The sequence below is a fragment of the Nyctibius grandis genome, chromosome 3, assembly GCF_013368605.1.
Source record: "Nyctibius grandis isolate bNycGra1 chromosome 3, bNycGra1.pri, whole genome shotgun sequence".
Lineage (NCBI taxonomy): Eukaryota > Metazoa > Chordata > Aves > Nyctibiiformes > Nyctibiidae > Nyctibius > Nyctibius grandis.
Window position 1 is genome coordinate 114192401 of NC_090660.1, and position 22937 is coordinate 114215337.

At 58.5% G+C, this 22937-nt stretch overlaps 1 protein-coding gene across 1 annotated transcript; it reads left to right on the top strand.

The window, feature by feature from the left end:
* The first annotated feature begins 295 nt into the window (after positions 1–295).
* On the top strand, positions 296–21536 carry LOC137661072 (1-phosphatidylinositol 4,5-bisphosphate phosphodiesterase gamma-1-like). The gene is made up of 32 exons (XM_068396416.1): positions 296–1226; positions 8809–8958; positions 9067–9160; positions 9273–9320; positions 9939–10023; positions 10156–10236; positions 10325–10359; positions 11541–11613; positions 11726–11827; positions 11907–12025; positions 12125–12210; positions 12400–12520; positions 12620–12788; positions 13076–13195; positions 13409–13516; positions 13671–13858; positions 13952–14152; positions 14280–14399; positions 14715–14898; positions 15217–15294; positions 16244–16347; positions 16569–16665; positions 16993–17059; positions 17463–17626; positions 17743–17839; positions 17977–18201; positions 18515–18663; positions 19420–19534; positions 19768–19929; positions 20147–20235; positions 20357–20541; positions 20619–21536. The coding sequence occupies exons 1-32, from the start codon at positions 1007–1009 to the stop codon at positions 20668–20670; spliced, it is 3888 nt and encodes a 1295-aa protein (XP_068252517.1). The 5' UTR covers positions 296–1006; the 3' UTR covers positions 20671–21536.
* The last annotated feature ends 1401 nt before the right edge of the window (positions 21537–22937 follow it).

Below are 22937 nucleotides of genomic sequence, written 5' to 3' on the forward strand. Positions count from 1 at the left end.
CACAGCAGCCTCTTTCCTTATTTTTATCCCTTTTTTTGCCAAAAAATGACATTTCCACCCACCGTCCCCACGCCGGGCTGCCCCCTCAGCTGGCAGCAGGGCCTGGGGTCCCCCCCCACAAAGCCGGTCCCCATCTTGGGTTCCTCTAGATGTCACCCTCAGCCATCTTTTCCCCCGCTCAGATTTTCCTTTCTCCAAGATCCTGCATTTTTTTTTTTTTTTTTTTTTTTTTAAATTCCTTTCTGATCTCTTTCCGGCCATGTGTGATTGCAGTTTCCTCTGGGCGTCCATTTCATCAGCCCGAAATTAAGGAGCGGAGGAGAGGGGCGGCAGGCGGCTGGCGGGAGTCCCCCCCCACCCCTCCCCACCCACCACCAACCCAACCCCACATCCCATATCCCACCCCACCGCGACCTTGCTGCTCCCTGGGCTGGTCGAGCACCCCTCGGCACCCCCTCACCGCACCCTTCTCCCAACCCCGGCCCCGCTTGGCCCGGAGAAGTGGGGGGGTTGGATCTGCCACCTCGACGCAGACACCATCAGTTTTGGGGTGACTTTGCTTTTTTTGAGGCTGGGTTTTCCCCCCCACGCCACCCTCTTCGCCCGCAAAGGTGCCCCCGCCATCCTGTGGTGGCCGGATGGTTTTTCTTCTCCCTGGCTCTGAACCGCAAGGCCATCGCTGCTGGCGCTGCCCATCCTCTCCCACCGCCGCTGGATGCCAACGCCGGGGCCGGATTCAGCCTCGGCGAGAAGGTCACGGTACCTCCAGCCCACCCTTTTCCTCCCAGCTGCCACCAAGCCCTGCTCCGTGCCGTGGCCGTGGTGCAGCGGAGGGGACGTCAGCCGTGGCCGTGGTGCAGCCGAGAGGACATTGGCCGTAGAAGAAACCCACGCCCGGGGCAAGCAGAGAAGATCCCCAGGGATTTTTCAGCTCTTTGGTTCATCCTCTCCTGCATGAGACAACCCCAGCTCTGTGGCTCCGCCGGGCGATGGCCACGCAGTGAAGATGTCCGTTGCCAGGCTCAACAGCGTCAATGGCTTTCTGGAGGACGGCAGGATGGAGGCAGGGGACATGGGCAGGATCCTCCGCTGCCTGGAGATGGGCACCGTCCTCACCTTGTTCTATCAGAAGAAGTCACAGAGGCCGGAGCGAAGGACCTTCCAGGTGAAGCTGGAGACCAGGCAGATCATCTGGAGCCGGATGCCCGAGAAGGTGGAGGGGGACAGTGAGTATCAGTGGCAGCAGCGATGGGGGCTGGAGACACCAGTGGTGGGATAGAATGGGTGGGGTGCCTGGCCATGGTGTGCCCAGTCATGGTGGGAAGTCCTGCTGTGGTGGGGTGTCTGGCTGTGGGGTGCCTGACCATGGTGGGAAGTCCTATCTTGGTGGGGTGACTGGCTGTGGGGTGCCAGGCTGTGGTGGGGTGCCCTACCATGGTGGGGTGCCTGGCTGTGGGGTGCCTGGTTGTGGTGGGAAATCCTACCATGCTGGGGTGACTGGCTGTGGGGTGCCTGACCATGGTGGGAAGTCCTACCATGGTGGGGTGCCTGGCTGTGGTGGGATGCCCTACCATGGTGGGGTGACTGGCTGTGGGGTGCCTGACCATGGTGGGAAGTCCTACCATGGTGGGGTGCCTGGCTGTGGGGTGCCTGGCTGTGGTGGGATGCCCTACCATGGTGGGGTGCCTGGCCATGGTGGGAAGTCCTACCATGGTGGGGTGCCTGGCTGTGGGATGCCTGGCTGTTGTGGGGTGCCCTACCATGGTGGGTTGTCCAGATGCAGTGGGGTGCCCGGCCACAGGGTGCCCAGCCATGATGGAGTGCCTGGCTGTGGGGTGCCTGGCCATGGGGTGTCTGGCTGTGATGAGGTGCCCTACCATGGTGGGATGTCCTACTGTGGTGGGATGCCTGGCTGCAGTGGGGTGTCCAGCCACAGTAGGGTGTCTGGCTATGATGGGGTGGCTGGCCGTGGCAGGGTGCCCGCTGCGGTGGGGTGCCTGGACATAGTGGAGTGCCTGGCCTCAATGAGGTGCCTGGCCACAGTGGGGTGCCTGGCCATGGTGGGATGCTCAGCGTGATGAAGTGCCTGGTCATGGTAGGGTGTCCGGCTGTGGTGAGGTGCCTGGCAATAGTGGGGTGCCTGGACATAGTAGGGTGCCCAGCCACAGTGGGATGCCCTACCATGGTGGGTTCTCTGGCCATGGTGGGTTGCCTGGTCATGGTGGGGTGCCCAGTCATGGTGGGGTGCCCTACCATGGTGGGGTGCCTGGTCATGGTGGGGTGCCTGGTCATGGTGGGGTGCCCGGTCATGGTGGGGTGCCCTACCATGGTGGGTTCTCTGGCCATGGTGGGGTGCCTGGTCATGGTGGGGTGCCCTGCTGTGTTGGGGTTCCTGGCCATGGTGTTATGCCCAGAGGTAAAACTGCAGGAGCTGCTGGGCTGAGCAACCCTCACCTCCTCCATCCCAGCTCATGTGGCCCCTGAGTTGCCGTGGGGGTCAAGCTGCTGCCATTTCATCCTCATGGTTTTATACCCTCCCTGGCAAGGAGATAAAGGAGCTGGCCACCATCTTGCCTGCTCGTGGTTCTTTTAACCCCAAAACTGGGGTGCTCAGCCTGCCAGGGCAGGCAGCAGCATGGGGTGGAGGATAGTGGTGGCCCCATGCAGCCCAGAGAGGACTTGACCAGCTGGGCCCTGCCCCACGTTCATTAATGACATCAATGCAAAGTGCCTGAACTGGTGGGGACTGGTGGCACTGGGGTCTGGCACAGGAGATGGCCCCATTGGCCACCCTTCCTTGTGGATTCACTGGTGGCTAGTAGGCTGTTGGGACGTACTCCCACCGCCGGGCATCAGTGGGGCTCCATGCCTTGGTGCTCGTTACGTGGTTGGTCATTACCTTGAGACTTGCACCTCCTCTTAAATTGAGCTAAAAAGAGGATGAAAACAGAGCGTTGGGGTGACATAGAGCCATACCATTGCCTCATCCCACAGCCCCATACAGGGAGGAACCCACTTTTGGGGTATCATCTCACCTGGACAATGGCAAAGCCCACGCTGGAGGCTTGTGAGGTGACAGGTGCCTTTTTCCTAGGAAGGCTCAGGGGATGTCCTTAAAAATCACCCAATCACCCACCCCAAAATCACCCCCCATTGCTAATTTTGCACGTGATGGATCAAAATCCCCTGGAGAGTTCAGCTCCTGCTTGGAGGGGCCGACCCTGAGCTGGGCTGCCAGCCATGGTGAGGCTTGGAGCCGGGAAGGAGGGTGGCACCCGGAGATGAGCATCGGCACGAGCAGTGTACGTGCTTGTCGGGACCTGCTGAGCACGGGAGCAGGTTTGTGGGAGGAGGAGGAGGAGGAGGGACTGGTGAGGAGAGGAAGGGCAACCATTCTGGGCCCCGCACTTCAAGAAAGATGTTGAGGTATTGGAGCGAGTCCAGAGGAGGGCGACCAAGCTGGGGAAGGGTCTGGAGGGTCTGACCTACGAGGAACGGCTGAGGGAGCTGGGGGTGTTTAGCCTGAAGAAGAGGAGGCTCAGAGGTGACCTTAGTGCAGTCTACAACTACCTGAAGGGAGGTTGTAGCAGCGTGGGAGTTGGCCTCTTCTCCCAGGCAACCAGCGCTAGGACAAGAGGACACAGCCTCAAGCTTGGCCAGGGGAGGTTCAGGTTGGACATTAGGAAGCATTTCTTCTCAGCAAGGGTCATTAGCCATTGGAAGGGGCTGCCCAGGGAGGTGGTGGAGTCACCATCTCTGGAGGTGTTTAAGAAAAGCCTGGCCATGGCACTTAGTGCCATGGTCTAGTTGCCATGGTGGTGTCAGGGCAATGGTTGGACTCGATGATCCCAGAGGGCTCTTCCAACCTCATTGATTCTGTGATTCTGTGATTTTTGGAGAGGTAGTTTTGGTCCTCAGGGGGAAGAGCTCGTTCTCTGCTCACAGAAATAATGCGTTTCCAGCTCCTTGGTTTTGTTCGGGAGCACCACGCGCCACCGGGTCAGGGTCTCAGGTTGCCCCCTATGCCCTGCCTCAGTTTCCCCAGCAGTGCCTCGGGGTCCAGCTTCTCCCACATGATGGGCTCAAGCCCTCCCATGGGGATGCGTTCGCATCCTCCGAGGTCATCTATAGTGGTTTTAAACTGACACAGGGGAGATTGAGATGAGATATTAGGGAGAAATTGTTGACTGTGAGGGTGGTGAGACCCTGGCCCAGGTTGCCCAGAGAAGCTGTGGCTGCCCCCTCCCTGGCAGTGTTCAAGGCCAGGTTGGATGGGCCTTGGAGCAACCTGGTCTGGTGGAAGGTGTCCCTGCCTGTGGCAGGGGGGTGGAACTAGATGATCTCTAAGGTCCTTCCAACCCAAACCAGTCTGTGATTCTGTGATTCTACAAGGGGGATAAAAAGGAAAATCCCTCTGGAAACGGTACAATCCTGCCATCCAACCCCACCACCCGCTTCCCCCAGCCCTGGGTGGGAGCATTCCCAGTGTTGGTGCTGGGCTGGAGCATCTTCACCCCCTGATCCAGCCCCGCTCTGTGCTCGCCATGATTTTCTGGAAGCTCCAGGATCTCCTATTCATCCCTGGGGTCTTGCTACCACCACACAGGCCTCACGCCTGCCCGGACCATTTTAAATCCCCCCTTCAACTCGGCTTGCAGAGGGATTAGCGGGGGCAACTGACAGCACTGATGTCTCTGTTACGGACCGGCAGGGCCAGGACACGGATCCTGGCTCTCCCCGAGACGCCCCACACCATGCAGGCTAATTACACGCTTCGTTAAGCGGCCAGTGGACGCGTGTCCATGCCAATGGGGTCACCCATAGCATCACCTCCAAAATTAACCTCATCCTGGAGGGTTTCCAGCTCGTCACCCTCGGCAGATCCTGGTCCCCAGTGCGAGGGTGAAATCTAGTGGAAAACAGCCCAAAAAAGGATCTTTACAAGAAATTAAAAGAAATAAGGGTGAAGGCAGCTTGGTAAACCCATGTGAATTTCAGAGGGGTGGTTTGCCACGATGACGGCTGGTTGGGATCACACCTCCAGCCTCGCTAACACCAAATAATTGGAAATAGGACCATTTGGGGAGGAGAAAATCCAGATGGGGTTTAACGTCGCTGGACCAGGAGGAAATCTTTTATTGCAGGTTTTAAATCAGCTTCACAATGGCATGAGGAGCCCTGGGGGATTTGGCCACCCCGTCCCCACCATACAGGAGGGTTGAAGCTGCCCTGTGTCCCGCGAGGAGGAACGACCGAGTTGGACACGAGGGGACACGGCTCGTGCCACCGCAGCTCTGCCCGGGCCAGCGGGATTTCCCAGCACAACCATTCCCTCCAGTGCTTTGCTTTGCTTCTCTCCTAATGCATTAAGAAAACTCCCAGGTTCTCAGCATCCCTAAAAGCCACCGGGCAGACCCTGGTCCTACATCATTTTCCCACCGTCCCTGTATTTAAAACCTTCTTTGTACCACGCTGCTCACTTTGCATTAGAAGAAACAAAAAAAGGATTTTCGCAGCTGGAAGCGACTTCCAGAGTGTTTTAATCGCCTGGGACCCCTGAGACAATGCAGGGAGGAGTTTGGAGACATAGTTCTGACATGATCGCTGCAAATCCGCTGCAGATGTGGTTTCCAGGAAGCCGCTGGCTGCGTTGCATTGTGCAGCCCAGCGCCGCTCCCTCTTCCCGTGGCTCTTCCCGGGGCCGGGCTATTTGCCCTGCTGAGAAGGATTTGGGGGGATTGGTGGATGAAAAACTGGACACGAGCTGGCAATGTGCGCTCACAGCCCAGAAACCAACCGTATCCTGGGCTGCATCCCCAGCAGCGTGGCCAGCAGGGTGAGGGAGGGGATGCTCCCCATCTACTCTGCTCTCCTGAGACCCCCCCCACCCAGAGCACTGCGTCCAGCTCTGGGGTGCCCAGCACAAGACAGACATGGAGCTGGTGGAGTGGGGCCAGAGGAGGCCACAAAAATGGTCAGAGGGCTGGAACAGTGGAGACAGGCTGAGAGAGTTGGGGTTGTTCAACCTGGAGAAGAGAAGGCTCCGGGGAGACCTTCTTGTGGCCTTTTAATACTTAAAGGGGGCTTATAAGAAAGATGGGGACAGACTTTTTAGTAGGGTCTGTAGCAATAGGACAAGGGGTGATGGTTTTAAACTAGAAGAGGGGAGACTCAGACTAGATCTAAGGAAGAAATTTTTTACAGTGAGAGTGGTGAAACACTGGCCCAGGTTGCCCAGAGAGGTGGTAGATGCCCCATCCCTGGAAACATTCAAGGTCAGGTTGGATGGGGCTCTGAGCAACCTGATCTAGTTGAAGATGTCCCTGCTCGTGGCAGAGGGGTTGGACTAGATGATCTTTAAGGTCCCTTCCAACCCAAACCATTCGATGATTCTATGATTATTGGCAGTGCCCAGAGGTCGGGTCTGAGGCCAGATCCTGGTGGCATTGAATCGGAGGGGTGACTGTATTGCGACTTGTTGGCAGAGCCCCAGTAGCTGCCAGCTTCTCGCCCCTCTCTGTCATAGAATCACAGACTGGTTTGGGTTGGAAGGGACCTTAAAGCCCATCCAGTTCCAACCCCCCTGCCATGGGCAGGGACACCTTCCACTAGACCAGGTTGCTCCAAGCCCCATCCAACCTGGCCTTGAACACTGCCAGGGAGGGGGCAGCCACAGCTTCTCTGGGCAACCTGGGCTAGGCTCTCACCACCCTCACACCAAAGAATTGCTTCCTCACATCTCATCTCAATCTCCCCTCTTGCAGTTTAAAACCATTCCCCCTCGTCCTGTCACTCCAGGCCCTTGTAAAAAGCCCCTCTCCCACTTTCCTGTAGCCCCTTCAGGCACTGGAAGGTGCTAGAAGGTCTCCCTGGAGCCTCCTCTTCGCCAGGCTGAACCACCACACTGTCACCCTGTGGAAGGGCAGGTTTGGTGATAATCATCTGGTTTTTAACCTCTGAACCCATTTTTACCCCCAAATATTTGCTTGTTTCTTCCAAAGAGGGGTTGCTCTGAGCCACGGGAGCTGCACGGAGACAGCAACGGGGTTTCGTTTCTTGAGATCTAGTCCCAAACCAGAGCAGATGCAGGGGTGCAGACCTTCTGTGTACCACTTGTGCTAAAATCCCACCCAGATCCGTGAAATTTGGCTTGTGGTCATCCAGCAAGGGAAGGCTGGATAAAGCCTCCACTGTTTTCCAGAGCTTTTCCACCAAGAAAAACTATTCTGCACCTTTTTTCTTGCTTAATCAGCCCGATTTCTCCCCCATCCCTTAGTCCTGCTCGCGTTCGGCTTTTCTTTATCCCCTTTGGATTAGGCTGAGGGTTTCTGTCGAGGCACCAGCACGCCTGCACCCTTCCCCACCGCTGCATCGGAAACGCAACCGGGAATTCTCCGGGAAATGACCCATTTCCTCGGCAGGACAATACCCCGGCGCAGGGCTCCGGCCACCCTTGGCCATACAAAGCCCTTTCCGCTGCCGGGGCTGAGGCAAAGCCGCCCAGGGGTGATGCTTGTGATATCGAGAATAAATTTGGGGGTTATTACTAATATCATCACATTATTATTCTGCTCTTGGTTGGATGTATCTGCTCGGCAAAACCAGGGGTTGGAAATCTCCGCTGGCAGCGGAGCAGTGAGGAAGACCATGGTCCGGAAACCCAGCCCTCCCACCGGCGGCGAGGCTTTATATAGCAAGATAATGAGAGAGCAGAGCAGCAGGAAAGAAACGCCCTGTGGTCCCAGCTGCTGGGGCTCCAAATTGCCACCTTTGGGCAGACGTCTTCAATTAAAAGATGAGCTCAGCCCGCCCCGGAGCAGGGTCTGTCTTGGGGAGGAGAAGGCAAGGGAGAGGTGGCTGGAGATGCGCTGGTTGGGATGGGGAAGGGTGAGCCTGGAGGACACGTGGCACCCACAAAGCTGGGAAAGCGGTGGGCAGCACTGTGGGGATGCCACATAATGGGGACACAACTCCCTGGAGGACATATCTTCTCCCAGGCTACTAGCGATAGGACAAGAGGACACAGCTTCAAGCTTCACCAGGGGAGGGTCAGGTTGGACATTAGGAAGCATTTCTTCTCAGCAAGGGTCATTAGCCATTGGAAGGGGCTGCCCAGGGAGGTGGTGGAGTCACCATCTCTGGATGTGTTTAAGAAAAGACTGGACATGGCACTTAGTGCCCTGGTCTAGTTGCCATGGTGGTGTCAGGGCAATGGTTGGACTCGATGATCCCAGAGGGCTCTTCCAACCTCATTGATTCTGTGATTTTGTGATTCTGTGATTCTGTGATATGGCCATGGCACCCTTGGTACTGTCACACAGCTGCAGCAGTACTACAGGGATCCCCTGTCCCTGGAGGACACATGGACCCAGCACCCATGGTGCTGTGACACAGCTGCAACAGTGCTACAGGGACATGCTGTCCTGGGGACATGGATCCCTGGAGGACACATGGCCATGGCACCTATGATGCCATCATGCACCAATGGGTAGTGCCACGGGGATGCCCCATTCTAGGGGCACGGTTCCCTGAAGGTCATGCAATACCCATGGTGCCATCACACTAGCAGACACATCACTGGAGGGCAGCCGGGACATATCTCCCCAGAGGACACATGGCCACAGCACCCACGATACCATCACACACTCATGGGCAGTGCCATGGGGACACCCCATCTTGGAGACAAGGCTCCCCAGAGGTCACGTGGTCTCCTGGCAGTCCTATCTCCCACAGCATCCCCAAGCCCCACACATGGGTCCACGGTAGCAGGGTGGCTGGGGACAGTCCCATATCCCTCTCTCCCCACAGTCGACATTCGGGAGATCAAGGAGATCCGCCTGGGGAAGAACTCACGGGACTTCGAGCGCTACCCCGAAGACGCTCGCAAGCTCGACTTCACCATGTGCTTCATCATCCTCTACGGGATGGACTTCAGGCTGCGGACGCTCAGCGTGGCCGGTGCGTGGGCTCCCTCCCCGCTCCCCCCACCACCCTTGGGCTCTCACCCCCTCCCCGGCATCCCATCTCCCCCATTCCAACCTCACCACCCTCCTCTTCCTCCTCCAGCTTTCTGCGAGGAGGACATCAACCTGTGGATAACGGGCCTCAACTGGCTGGTGGCGGACACCCAGAAAGCCCAAACCCCGCTGCAGATCGAGAGGTGAGGAAGGACCAGTGGGTCCCATTTCCCAGTCCCTGTCTGGGGGACAAAACCCTCCCCAGTTTGGTCCCTACTGGGGCTGAGCATGGTCTGTCCATCCCTTCCTTCCCAGGTGGCTGCGTAAACAGTTTGATGCGATGGACCGGTCGCGGGAAGGCAGGTGAGCACCGGCATGGTGCCATGCTGGGAAGTGGACGGTGGGTTCAGGTGGCCAGGGCCATATCCCCCCAGTTGCACCCCAAATCTGGAGGCTGAGCCAGGCTGGGAGCAGGGGTGGTGGGACAAAGTAGTTACCTGGGGTGCTTGAAGGCACCAAAAAGCAGAGACTGGAGTGCAGGTCCCCTCCTCACCACTATAGGGACCATGGAGACCCCCATGTCCGCTGCTGCATTTCCACCAGCGCCAGGAGAGGCTGGACCATTATGCAGCCCATAAACATCTCCCCAAGTCAGGAAAAAACCCAAATCAAGTGAATTTGGACTTAAGTGATTATGGGGATGATTATGGGCATCATCTCCAGATGGGATGACTTAGAGCACCCTATTGGTTCTTGGACATGCACCCTCTGATCACACTTCTGCCAGCCCCCGTGTAATTAGGGGTCCTGTTCCAATGTGGGGATCCACAGCCTGGTAGGGTGGGAACCCCATGCCAGAGACCACACTGGCACCAGGATTTGGGATGGGACCCTCAGCATCAGGAGCTGAGACCCATCCGGAGATTGTCCAACCTCTGTGGGGTCTGGCCAGTGCCCTGATGCCAGCTTGCCCTCCCACAGCATCACAGTGAAGGACCTGAAGGCCATGCTGCCCCAGGTGAACTACCGCGTCCCCAACATGAGGTTCCTGCGGGACAAGCTCGTGGTAAGGACCCCCCGGACACCCCAACTATGCAGGGAGAGCATCTTCAAGCCCCCACAGCTGGGCTGGAGACAGCCTTGGTGTTGCTGGCTCCAGTTGGGTGGCCCTGCTCTCATGCAGCACCCTCTCTGGTAGGAGGTAGAAGCCAGGAACGAGATGACTTTCTCCCACTTCATCCAGTTCTACAAAAACCTGATGTTTGATGCACAGAAGTCGGTAAGAGCCAACACTTGTCCTCCCAACCATCCCCCACCCAGTGCAGCGTGTCCCCGGCCAGCTAAGCCCTGTTCCCTTCGTCTTGCAGGTCATCGAGCAGCTGGAGCTCTCCTTCCCCTTGCGGTGAGTACCCAGAAGCCCCGTGGCTTCTGTCCTGGCCAAGCATCCAAGGGTCGGATCCATCGGGTGGGCAATGCAGAGGGGCTGTGGGGCAGAGCTTGGGGACAGTGGAGGGTCTAGATGGTGTGCGTGGTACCAGAGCATCTCCCAGTGTCAGGGCAGGCTTGGGGTGGAGGGGATAGTGGGATGGCAAGGGTGGTCTGAGGGGTGGGGATGGGAGCGGGGATGGGATCAGGGATGGGAGCAGGGATGGGAACAAGGATGGGAGTGGAGATGGGAGTGAAGACGGGAGCAGGGATGGGAGTGGAGATGTGAACAGGGATGGGAGTGGAGATGGGAGCAGGAAAGAGCAGGGATGAGTAGGGATGGGAGCAGGGATGAGCAGATATGAGAGTGGAGATGGGAGTGAGGATGGGAGCAGGAATGGGAGTGGAGAACGGAGCAGGAATGGGAGCAGATATGAGTAGGGATGGGACCAGGGATGGAAGTGGGGATGGGAGCAGGGATGAAAGCAGGATAGGAGAGAGGATGGGAGCAGGGATGGGAGTGGAGATGGGAGCAGGGATGAGAGTAGAGATGGGAGTGGAGATGGGAGTGGAGATGGGAGTGGAGAAGGGAGTGGAGATGGGAGTGGAGAAGGGAGCAGGGATGGGAGTAGCGATGGGAGCAGGAATGGGAGCAGGGATGAGTAGGGATGGGACCAGGGATGGAAGTGGGGATGGAAGCAGGGATAAAAGCGGGATTGGAGAGGGGATGGGAGCAGAGATGAGCTGGGATGAGCAGGGATGGGTGTGGGGATGGGAGTGCAGATGGGAGCAGGGATGTGAGCTGGAATGGGAGCAGGGATGTGTGTAGGGACGGGTGCCAGGGATGCAGGGACATGTCGCCCTGCCCTCCTCCCCGTATCCTTGGCCAACGCTGCACACTCCAGCTGTGTGCCCACCTCTCCCAGGTCACAGGGTGACGCTGGGAGTGTTTGCTCTAGCAGCACCCAACAGCTCGAGGTGCCCCTTGCCCCCTCATGGCCTGTGCTTTCCCGAGCCCCTTGCCAGCTGCCGCAGCTGGCAGGAGTGGGGGGCATCGGGGGGCTGAGCTGCAGGTGGATGCTGGCAGCCTCGGCTCCTCCATGGGGTCTACCCCAACTCCTGCTCCCAGTCCTCTCTGATGGCTGCTCCGTGTCCCAGGAACGTGGACCGCCCCGAGCTGTGCCAAGTTTCCCTTTACGACTTCCAGAAGTTCCTACTGCACGACCAGAAGGTGGGTGCTCTTAGAGACCCCTGCGGCATCCCTCTCATCCCCAACCCAGGGGACCCCCATGGGATGGCCCAGCCCAGTTCTCCCCATAACGGCAGCTACATTTGCACCACAGGAACCCTGGGCCAGCGACGTGGGCATGGTGCGGGACTACATGTGCACCTACCTCAAGGAGGGCTCCAGCGAGGCGGCAGACCCTTCCTTCCAGCTGGATGAGGTGGGTGGCCCCACGCAGCACCCACCCAGGGTTGCCTCCCCAGCCTTGGCAGGCTCTGACCACTCTGCTTCCCCCTTAGTTCCTCACGTACCTCTTCTCCAAGGAGAATATGGTGATGGACTCCAAATACGAGCGCGTGGTGCCTGAGGAGATGAACCACCCCCTGTCCCAGTACTGGATCTCCTCCTCCCACAACACGTGAGGATAGGGTGGACTCTCCTTGGGGACCTCCGTGAGCATCCCATCACCCCAGCTGGGGCAGCCCTGGCCGCTGATGGTCCTTCTCATTCTCCGCAGGTACCTGACAGGGGACCAGTTCTCCAGCGAGTCCTCCCTGGAGGCGTACGCCCGCTGCCTGCGCATGGGCTGCCGCTGCATTGAGTGTGAGTCCTCCCAGCACCACGCAGAGGTGCTGAGCACCCCCCCCAGCACCCTGTGTCACATCAGATGACCATCCCATGTACCCAACCCACGGCACTGGGGTGGGGGGAATCTTCCATGTCCTTCGGGGGCTCGAAAACAGTGCGCGGTTGGCGACCAGCATGTGTTAACTGAGGTGTCTCCTCATACAGTGGACTGCTGGGACGGCCCAGACGATCTCCCTATCATCTACCATGGCCACACGCTCACCTCCAAGATCAAGTTCCTGGATGTGCTGCACACCATCAAGGAGCACGCGTTCATCACCTCTGAGTAAGCCCCAGCCCCAATATGACACCCCCGTTCTGGGCTGGGCAGGCAACCTCTCCTTCGCCTTCATCCCAAGCCACCATTCCCACCTGCTTCCTCCAGGTTCCCCATCATCCTCTCCATCGAAGACCACTGCAGCATTGTCCAGCAGAGGAACATGGCCTCCCACTTCAAGAAGGTCTTTGGGGACATGCTACTCACCAAGCCGGTGGACATCAATGCCGACGAGCTGCCCTCACCCACCCAGCTCAAGAAGAAGATCCTAATAAAGGTGTGGGGCAGGCACCACCCCAAAGCCCCTCTTTGTGGGAGGGACAAGGACCATGTTGGGCTGGGAGGGATGGTGATTATCCCAAATCTTGGGACTCAAGAACAATATCTCTCTGTGTGCACGCAGTAGAACATCAGAGAGACGTTCTACTGCAAAAGACTGTGAAGGGGAACAGGGGGTGGTGGAGGGGGATCTGTGGGAGCCCAAGCGTGGCCTGAGGGCTGGGAGGTCAGTGTGATGGGGACACTATACCCACTGCTGAGCTCCCCTGCCTGGGTTGTCCCCAGCACAAGAAACTGGTCGAAGGGAACCTGTATGAGGAGGTCTCCACCGCCAGTTACTCAGAGAATGACATCAGCAACTCCATCAAGAATGGCATCCTCTACCTCGAAGACCCCATCGACCACGTAAGGGTCTCCCTGATGCTGGTGGCTGGTGGCCGAGCAGGGTCTGTCGGACAGAGATGAGCATCGGGGTTTGGGTTCGGCATGGGGCATGGGCTCTCCTAGACTGTTGCAATGCCATGGGGTGATGGAGCAGGGGAGAAACGGAGGTCTCAAAGCCCTGTCCCTCCATGCCACTATCCTCCCCACCCCGATGACGCTCTTCCTCCCCCCCAGACCTGGAGCCCCCATTATTTTGTCCTGACAAGCAACAAGATCTACTACTCAGAGGAGACATCTCGCTACCAGTTCAACGAGGATGAGGAGGAGGTGGAGCAGAAGGAGGTGCGTGTGGAGCAGGATGTGTCCATGGGGCAGGGGGATTTAGGGAGGACTTCATGGGGAAGGGGGAGAGGGTGGCAATGCCCTGGTTGATGCCAGAGGCTGGGGGGGGATGCTAACCCCAAGGCATCTCTCCCATTTTGGGGTGAACTTGCAGGAGTTCAACAACAATGAGCTGCACTTCATGGAGAAGTGGTTCCACGGGAAGCTGGGAGGTGGCCGTGATGGACGGCAGATCGCCGAGAAGCTGCTGCATGAGTACTGCACCGAGACGGGCGGCAAGGATGGCACCTTCCTGGTGCGCGAGAGTGAGACCTTCGTGGGCGACTACACCCTCTCCTTCTGGTAGGAGTGAGGCACGTGGACCCCTGAGCATGGGATGGTGGGGACATGGATCAGAAGTGATTCACCTCTGCCTTTCCTCCATCACCACGGCAGGAGGTCCAGCCGAGTGCAGCACTGCCGGATCCACTCCCGGCAGGAGGCCGGCGCCACCAAGTTCTACTTGACGGACAACCTGGTCTTCGACAGCCTCTACAGCCTCATCTGCCACTACCGCGAGGTGCCGCTCCGCTGCAACGAGTTCGAGATGCGCCTCACCGACCCCGTCCCCCAACCCAATGCCCACGAGAGCAAAGAGTGAGCATGGTCCCCATCCCCTTGGTCCCCCAGGTCCACCAGCCTCCTCCATCCCTGGTGTCAGGTCTTGGGTGCCCTCCAAGATGTGGGGATGCCGGCACTAGCCCACCGTTCTCTGCCTGGCCAGGTGGTACCACGCCAGCTTGACGCGCCTGCAGGCTGAGCACATGCTGATGCGGGTCCCACGGGATGGAGCCTTCCTGGTGCGCAAGCGCAGCGAACCCAACTCCTACGCCATCTCCTTCCGGTGAGTGCGGCCATCTCGGCACCCCAAGGCCAGTCAGGCTCGGCCACGGCTCCCACATTGCCATTGAGCTGAGAACCACCTGGCTCATGTCTGTTGTGACTCCATACCGGGCGACAGGGGTTTGCTCTGGGTCAGCAGGGTGACACGGTGGGACACAAGATGCTGTCATGGGGACGCTGGAGTGATGGGAAAGCCACGTCCTCAGGGCGGTCACCCCAGTGGCATCCCTGCCAGGGCATCGCCTCTTGCCCGTCCCCATCATGGAGCCAGGGTCTGGGCACCCCTCATATGTCACCCCGACTCTCTTGGCCCCAGGGCAGAGGGGAAGATCAAGCACTGCCGCATCCAGCAGGAAGGTCGGCTTTTCATGCTGGGCAGCTCGGCCGAGTTCGAGAGCCTCGTGGACCTCGTCAGCTACTACGAGAAACACCCGCTCTACCGCAAGATGAAGTTACGCTACCCCATCAATGAAGAGACCCTGGAGAAGATGGGCACCACCGTGAGTGCTCCTGGTGGTGGGGATTGTTGGGACAGGGGCTCTGTGCTAAGGGCAACCCAGTTCCGTCCACAGCTTCACCATGGTGGGAAGATCTCCTCCAGCCTCTTGAGTGAAGCCCAACCAGAACGAGCCAAGCTCATTCCGCAGCCATCACCTATGGTTATAGCTCCACCGTAATTCCCTTCCAATGAGTTGCAAAGGGATATTATGTCCCTCTTCAACATCCTCTTGATCACACGTGGTGGCCTGGCTCCCACAACATCCCCTTGTAGCCCCTGCCTTCATCCAGGTGACCCACTCAGGCATATCTCCTTGCAGGAGCTGGACTATGGAGCCCTGTATGAGGTGCGAACCCCCCACTTCTACGTGGAAGCCAACAAGATGCCAATGGCCAGGGTAAGGGGCCAAGCTGGTGTCCCTGGGAGGTGGAGGGTGGTGGGACATGACAATTCTAGTGCTAGGGCTCCTGGGTGGTCCCTCCCCAGACCCACTACATCTCCCTCCACCAACCTGAGAAGTGGTGATGTTTTGCTGCATTTTTCTGACCTTCAAGTGATCCTGGAGCTGATGGGACCTTTCCCATCTCCCCATCACTTGGGGACAGTCCGAGTTCTACTGACAGCATCATAACAGCGTGGTGGGCGAGGTCTGGAGAGAGTCCAGTCTAGAGCAAGAACCTAGCACAAGTTTGCTCCAGCAATGAGGAAACCTTCGTGGGTCCCTTTGCATCAGGGAACCCTGAAAGAGAAGGTTGAGGGTCATTTCCCAGCTGATAGAGTCTCCATCCTCGGAGGTCTTTGGGACTTGGCTGGTCTTGGAGATGGCCCAGTCTCCATCCTCAGAGGTTTTTGGGACCAGGCTGGTCTCAGAGCTGACCCTGAGGAAGGCTGGACTGGAGCCCCAAGGTTCCTTCCTTGTGATCCTACAGTCCCATGGTCCAGCACTGCTGTGCCTTAAAGGTCCCTTTGCAGCAGAGCAGCTCTCAGGCTAAGACCAGACACAGGAAAGCTTAACCCAAAGGGTTTTTTTCCAGGGAGTGTGGGAATATCAGGGGATTAACCCCTTTAGTGCACTGGGAGAAACCATTGGGGGACCCAGGAGAGGACCCCACTTTGAGCTGAATGTGGTGGTCCTACAGGACCACGGGCGCCTCCAGCCCTCTTGTCCCCTCTGACATGTCTCACTGCTGGTGTAGGTGATTTAGGGATGTCATTTGGGGTGTCGGACCCTCAGGAGCCACCATGCTCCACCATGGAGGCTCGAGGAGCTGGGCTGAGCAGGCAGAGCTGCCCACCAGCATCCTTGGCGCTGGGTTGTGACAATGTCCCTCTTCCTGGTGGCCCAGTGCACGGTGAAGGCTCTCTACGACTACAAAGCACAGCGGGAGGATGAGCTGTCATTCTGCAAGCAGGCCATCATCCACAACGTTGACAAGCAAGACGGCGGCTGGTGAGGGCGGTTGGGTGGTCCCTGGGTGGGCATCGCCATGGGTAGGGAGGTGGAGGGGACACCTTGGGTTTTCTTGCTGGTTTTCCTGCGGTGGGTTTTAATTGCCTCCTTTTCTGTCCCCCCACCCCTTCTCCAACCGCTCCCCGACATTGCATGCAGCATGAACACCCCTGTCCCACCCCAAATAGGTCCGCTTGCCTTGATCCTCTCACCCCTTGCAGGTGGCGAGGGGACTACGGGGGCAAGAAGCAACTGTGGTTCCCGGCCAACTACGTGGAGGAGATCGTCAGCGTGCAAGCGCAGGAGCAGGATGAGGCCGTGAGTGCCCTGGCCCCATGCACCCAGGACCGAGGCTATCTGAGATGCTCCCAGCCTTGTGCCAGCCTTGAACCTCATCCAGAGGCTTGAGGGACACTTCCAGCCTTGTGCCAGCCTTGAACCTCATCCAGAGGCTTGAGGGATGCTCCTAGCCCCGTGCCACCTCAGACCCTGGAGCAGAGCATGCCAAGAGGGGGGTTTTTCCTCTGCTTTTGCTCAAACTTGGCCACTTTGGAGGGCTGGAGGGAGGCTGCCAAGCGGAGCGGGCACTGGGCTCGGCCCCATGCAGCCACCCCACACCATCCCCTCTTCCATCCTCTCTTGCAGTCGTCAGAAAACAGCCCCCTGGGGAACTTCTTGAAAGGCTTCATCGACGTGCCATCCTGCCACGTTGGTGAGTGTCCCCACCATGTCCCTGCCCACTGAAGCTCAGTGCAGTGAGCTGAGGCTCCCCAAACTCATCACGCAATTGCCAGCTGGGCTCATACTTGGCACAACATGCCCATGGAGCAACGTGGGGCTGGGTTTGGAGGGGTTTGGCTGATTTTGGGGGGATTTGGTGGAATTTAGAGGTCCAGATGGTTTGGAGGATATTTACCCCGTGCATTTCAGCGTGGAAAGATGAATCCATTCATTAATAAAATGGGACCCTCACAGGAGGAGGACCCCGATGGCTGGTGGGGTACCAGGGGAGGCTGGCGGGGGCCCGGGAGCAGGACCGCTGAGGTTTCGTTTGCTCCACAGAGCCATCCGTTGGGAATGTCTTCGAGTAAAGCCCCCCTCTGATGTCCTTATAGTTATCTCCAAAGACGGGAGGAGCTCCAAACCATTTGTCTTCACCATCCATTCCCAGCAGATGTCCCACGCAGCCCAGTCGCTGGACGTGGCCGCGGACACGCAGGAGGAGCTCAGCGAGTGGGTGGCCAAGATCCGAGAGGCCACGCAGAACGCCGACGCCAGGGTGAGGGCCACCAGGGTGCAGGGGGTGGACGGACCCATCCCCCAGCAGATGGACCACAACATCTCCAAAGGAGGAGGCTGGGGGGAGACTTTCAGCTCCTGTTTTCCCTTGTGCAGATGCAAGAGGGGAAGATCATGGAGCGGAGGAAGAAGATTGCGCTGGAGCTCTCTGAGCTGGTCGTGTATTGTCGCCCCGTGCCCTTTGATGAGGACAGTAAGAGCTGGAGAAGGGGGGTGGTGGGATGAGCATGGGAAGAGATGGGTGGGGGGAACCAAGCAGTCACAGTGGGCCACCTCCAGGCCACCAGAGAGCCCCGTGTCCTCCACTGATGGCCACCTCGGTGCTTTCAGAGATTGGCACGGACAAGGCGTGCTACAGGGACATGTCCTCTTTCCCGGAGACCAAGGCGGAGAAGTACGCCAACCGCAGCAAGGGCAAGAAGTTCCTGCAGTACAACCGGCGCCAGCTCAGCCGCATCTACCCCAAAGGGCAGCGCCTGGACTCTTCCAACTACGACCCATTGCCCATGTGGATCTGTGGGAGCCAGCTCGTGGCCCTCAACTTCCAGACACCCGGTAAATACTGCTCCTGGGGTGGCTGCTGGGCTCATCCCTGTAGGTAACCCCAAAATCCCCATCCCCAATGGCTCTGCCCTGGGTCCTGCTGCTGGAGATGGTTTGGATGATCCCTCCAACCTTTGTGCCCATCCTGATGGGGACATCTCCATGCAGTTCTTGGGTGCTTCATGCAAAACCCAGCTGCACTCCTTCTCCAACCAGGGTTGGGAGCTCTTAGCAGGGGGTTTGCCAGGGCAGGACCTGCTGCCCAGGGACTTCAGGGGGTCCCTGAGCCCTGCAGCTCAAAGCTGCTCTGTCCCCATGGCTGCAGACAAGCCAATGCAGCTGAACCAGGCGCTCTTCATGCTCGGAGGCCGCAGTGGCTACGTGCTGCAGCCTGACATCATGAGGGACGAGACATTTGACCCCTTCGACAAGAACAGTCTGAAGATTGTGGAGCCCATCACGGTGCAGCTGCAGGCAAGTGAGCAAGGACAGCAAGTCCGCCCTGAGATGGTCACCATCAAGATGGGGGCTTTCTCCTTCCTCAGTTTTGGGTCAACTGGGGGCAATTTTTACATGTTTGAGGGCCATATTTGCTCCATGGAGATTATTGCCCCATGACCTCTTCAGTCTGTTGGTCTTTCTCTACTCGCAGCATCATTTTTCACAGGGGAGAACCCAAAACTGCACAGAGCTGAGTCCAACCTGTGCAAAAGCGAGGGTAAAGTGATAAAACAAGCCCAGAAGCACCTTACCCAACCCTTGGGTCATTTCAGCGTTAGAGCTGGGACGGGTTGGTTTGTAGGCACCAGACTTTTGAGCATGACATGAATCCAGCAAAGATTTTTTAAATAATTTGGCAGATAGGGCCAAAATCAAGCTAAAGCTGGTCCAAGGTTACAAATAAGGTGTGATGTGGCTAATTATGACCATGAAGCTTTTGCCAAGCCCAAAACACCCACAACTTTTACAATGAGGGTGATGAAACACAGGTACAGGTTGCCCAGAGAGGTGGTAGATGCCCCATCCCTGGAAACATTCAAGGTCAGGTTGGACGGGGCTCTGAGCAACATGATCTAGTTGAAGATGTCCCTGCTCATTGCAGGAGACCTTCAAAGGTCCCTTCCAACCCAAACTATTCGATGATTCTAAAACGGCCAAGCCATGGGGTTGCCCCAGAGAGTCCTTCTTCATCTGACATAGCCAGACCTCACCCTCCTCTTCCTCCTGCAGATCCTTGGTGCCCGGCACCTACCCAAGAATGGGAGGAGCATCGTGTGCCCGTTTGTAGAGGTGGAGGTGTGCGGCTCCGAGTACGACAACAGCAAGAACAAGACGGACGTTGTAGGTGAGGGTCCATGCGGGTGATGTTCCCATCCAGCCCCTGTGCCCCAGGGTGGGGACACCAGGAGAACCCTAACTGTGTCCTTTGGGATCCTCTTGGACACGTGGGTGGTGGGGCTGGGTTTCATGGAGGAGTGAAGAGGACAGGTATCTCCCACTAACATGCTGGTGCCATGTTGGTGATGTCCATGCGTCCAGCCCCACTCTGACCCTCCCCGCTCTCTCCTCACCCTCCAGCCGACAATGGCTTCAACCCCGTCTGGCTCTTCAAGCAGTTCGTCTTCGACATCAACAACCCCGAGTTTGCCTTCCTCCGCTTCGTGGTGTACGAGGAGGACATGTTCAGCGACCCCAACTTCTTGGCACAAGCCACCTTCCCTGTCAAAGGCCTCAAAACAGGTATGGTCCCTCCATCCACATCATCATCATCATCATCATCATGATAGAATCATAGAATCATAGAATGGTTTCGGTTGGAAGGGACCTTTAAAGGTCATCTAGTCCAAGCCCCCTGCAATCATCGTCATCATCATCATCAACTCCCTGGGGATCTGGCCATGGCGAGGGGCTCAGACTCTGCCATGAGGCTGAGCTCATGTCATGGTGTTGTGTCCAGGCTACCGGTCGGTGCCGTTGAAGAACAGCTACACCGAGGACCTGGAGCTTGCATCCCTCCTCATCCACATCGAGATCATCAACGCCAAGGCAGGTGGCCCAGGCAGCTTGGGGAACCCCGTGCCTCAGTTTCCTCAGCTGGAGCAAGGGGGAACAGCACCTTGGGGTGTCCTGTCCACCCCACCAGCCTCATACCCTTGTGTCAAAGCAGGAGGAAGATGAGGAGAACCTCTACTCATCCATCCAGCAGCTACGGGACCGTGCCAGTGAGCTCTCCAGCCAGGTCTCCAGCTACGAGCGCACCAATGGCTGCGACTCGCGCTACCAGCAGCGCCTCGACGAGTTACGGGCAGCCCAGGAGCGGCTCATGGAGCTCACCGAAGTCCGCAACCGCAAGTGAGTGTCCCCTCCTCGTGGCTTCGGGAGGTCCCTTTCGGGAGGGTCCCTAAGGCCACCACCCTGCTCCCCACCAGGTTGATGGAGAAGAAGAAGAGGGACCGGCAGATGGTCACCAAACGCAGCTGAGCTGGATGGACACGAGCCTGCCAGCCTGCTGTGGACCCCCCCTGCCACCTCCTCTCCCACTGCAAAGGGAGGTGGGGTGGCCGGATCCGGACCCCTGCCTCCACGCCCAGGACTGTGACAAATTTGGGGACAAAAGGGGACTTCGGGTAGTTCTGCCTGTGATGTTTCTCTGTCGGGGCGAGGCGGGAGGTGGGATGCTCTGGAGTAAATCCTGGGCACCTCCAGTTTCGTCCCGTGTCCCTGGGGCTGGTGGCCATGTCCCTGTCCCCACGGGGTGGCCACCGTAGCTCCTCTTCACCCCGTATCTTCTGTGTCCCACCACCCCATGGGTGTGGGGGGGGAATGAGCCCCACAACTGATGGGGAAACTGAGGCACGGGTGCCCAGCCAGCCCAGGATGGGGCAGGACCCGCCACCCCCATCCTGGGAACAGGGGACAGGACCGACTGGCAGTGAGGCACCAGGCTTGGGACACAGGGGACACTTTGGGGGGAGGTAGGGGGACATTTTGCCCCCCCCCCACTATAAATATCTGTATTTTCTTCTTTTATCCAGCGTGTACATATGGCGGGGGGGGGGTCCTGTACCAGCCACAGTATTAGGGCACAGGTGGGACCCCAAAACATCTGGAGATGCCCCTGGGACAGGCACAAGGGAGCAGGGGACCAGGTCTGGGGGTGCCCCACAGGGGAAGGTGGCCAGTGATGGGGCACCCTGAGCGGGCACAGGGCAGACGCAGGCACCGAGGTGGCGCTGGGGGGGGGACAGGGATGTCCCCAAGGTGACTCTGGATTCTGCTGGTAAAGCCAATGGAGGTGGTGTCCTGTGGGGTGGTGGCTGGGGACATCTTGGGGTGTCCCCTGGGGTTGGGGCATCCCGTGGGGGGCGGGGATCTGTGTATTCTTTGTATGAAAATAAATCTATTTAGCCAATATTTATACTCCGCTGTCGTGGTCTGGTCCCCGCCCCTGCTCTGTCCCCAGCGCCGATGTCCCCAGGATGGGTGATGTCCCCAGGGTGGTGGCTCGGTGGTCCCAGATCCAGTGTGTCACCCTTGTCCCCATGACATGTGTCCCTGCAGTGGTGGGGACAGCTGGGTGGTGCGTGGGTGTGTGGTGCAGCGGGCAAGGCCACCCGGGGAGGGGACGCAGGACACAGGGCCAGGGGGACACAGGGCCAGGGGGACACAGGCCAGGGGACACAGGCCTGTGGCAGTGGCCAGGGGGAGACAGGGGTGTAGGGACACAGGGCCAATGGACACAGTGCCATGGAGAAGCAGGACGCAGGGTCATGGGGACACAGGGCCATTGGGACAGAGGGCTCTGAGGACACAGGGCTATGGGGACACACAGCTATGGGGATGCAGGGACATGGGGACATGGGACACAGGGCAATGGGGACACACAGCTATGGGAATGGGGTCACAGGTCCATGGGGACAAGGGACACAGGGTCGTAGGGACACAGTCATGGGGACATGGGACACAGGGCTCTGGGCACACACAGCTGTGGGGACACAGGGACACAGGGCCATGGGGACACAGGGCTATGGGGATGCAGGGTCACGGGGCCGTGGCATCACAGGGCCATGGGGACATGGGAAACAGGGTCATGGGGACACGGGACACAGGGCTGTGGATATGGGACACAGGGCTCTGGGGACACAGGTCTATGGGGACACAGGGCCGTGGGGACTTACAGCTATGGGGACACAGGGCCACAGGGCCACAGGGCCACAGGGCTATGGGGATGCAGGGTCATGGGGCCATGGGATCACAGGGTCATGGGGACACAGTCATGGGGATATGGGACACAGGGCTCTGGGGACATGGGACAGAGGGCGCTGGGGACACGGGACACAGGGCGCTGGGGACACACAGCTATGGGAACACGGGAACACAGGATCATGGGGTCACAGGGCCATGGGGACACAAGGCTATGGAGACGCAGGGTCACAGGGCCATGGGGACATGGAACACAGGGTCAAGGGGACACGGGACACAGGGCTCTGTGGACATGGGACACAGGGCTCTGGGGACACAGGTCTATGGGGACACAGGGCCGTGGGGACATACAGCTATGGGGACACAGGGACACAGGGCCATGGGGACACACAGCTATGGGGATGCAGGGTCACAGGGCCATGGGGAATTGGGACACAGAGTCATGGGGACACGGGACACAGGTCTTTGGGGACATGGGACACAGGACTCTGGGGACACACAGCTATGGGGACACACAAACACAGGATCACGGGGTCACAGGGCCA

What these genes read in the sequence shown, in the direction of transcription:
- LOC137661072 (XM_068396416.1), top strand. Translation starts at nt 1,007, where the DNA reads ATGTCCGTTGCCAGGCTCAACAGCGTCAATGGCTTTCTGGAGGACGGC. An exon ending in ACCCCGCTGCAGATCGAGAG is followed by an intron (nt 9,161 to 9,272) that starts GTGAGGAAGGAC and finishes CTTCCTTCCCAG; the next exon opens with GTGGCTGCGTAAACAGTTTG. An exon ending in AGAAGAAGATCCTAATAAAG is followed by an intron (nt 12,789 to 13,075) that starts GTGTGGGGCAGG and finishes GGTTGTCCCCAG; the next exon opens with CACAAGAAACTGGTCGAAGG.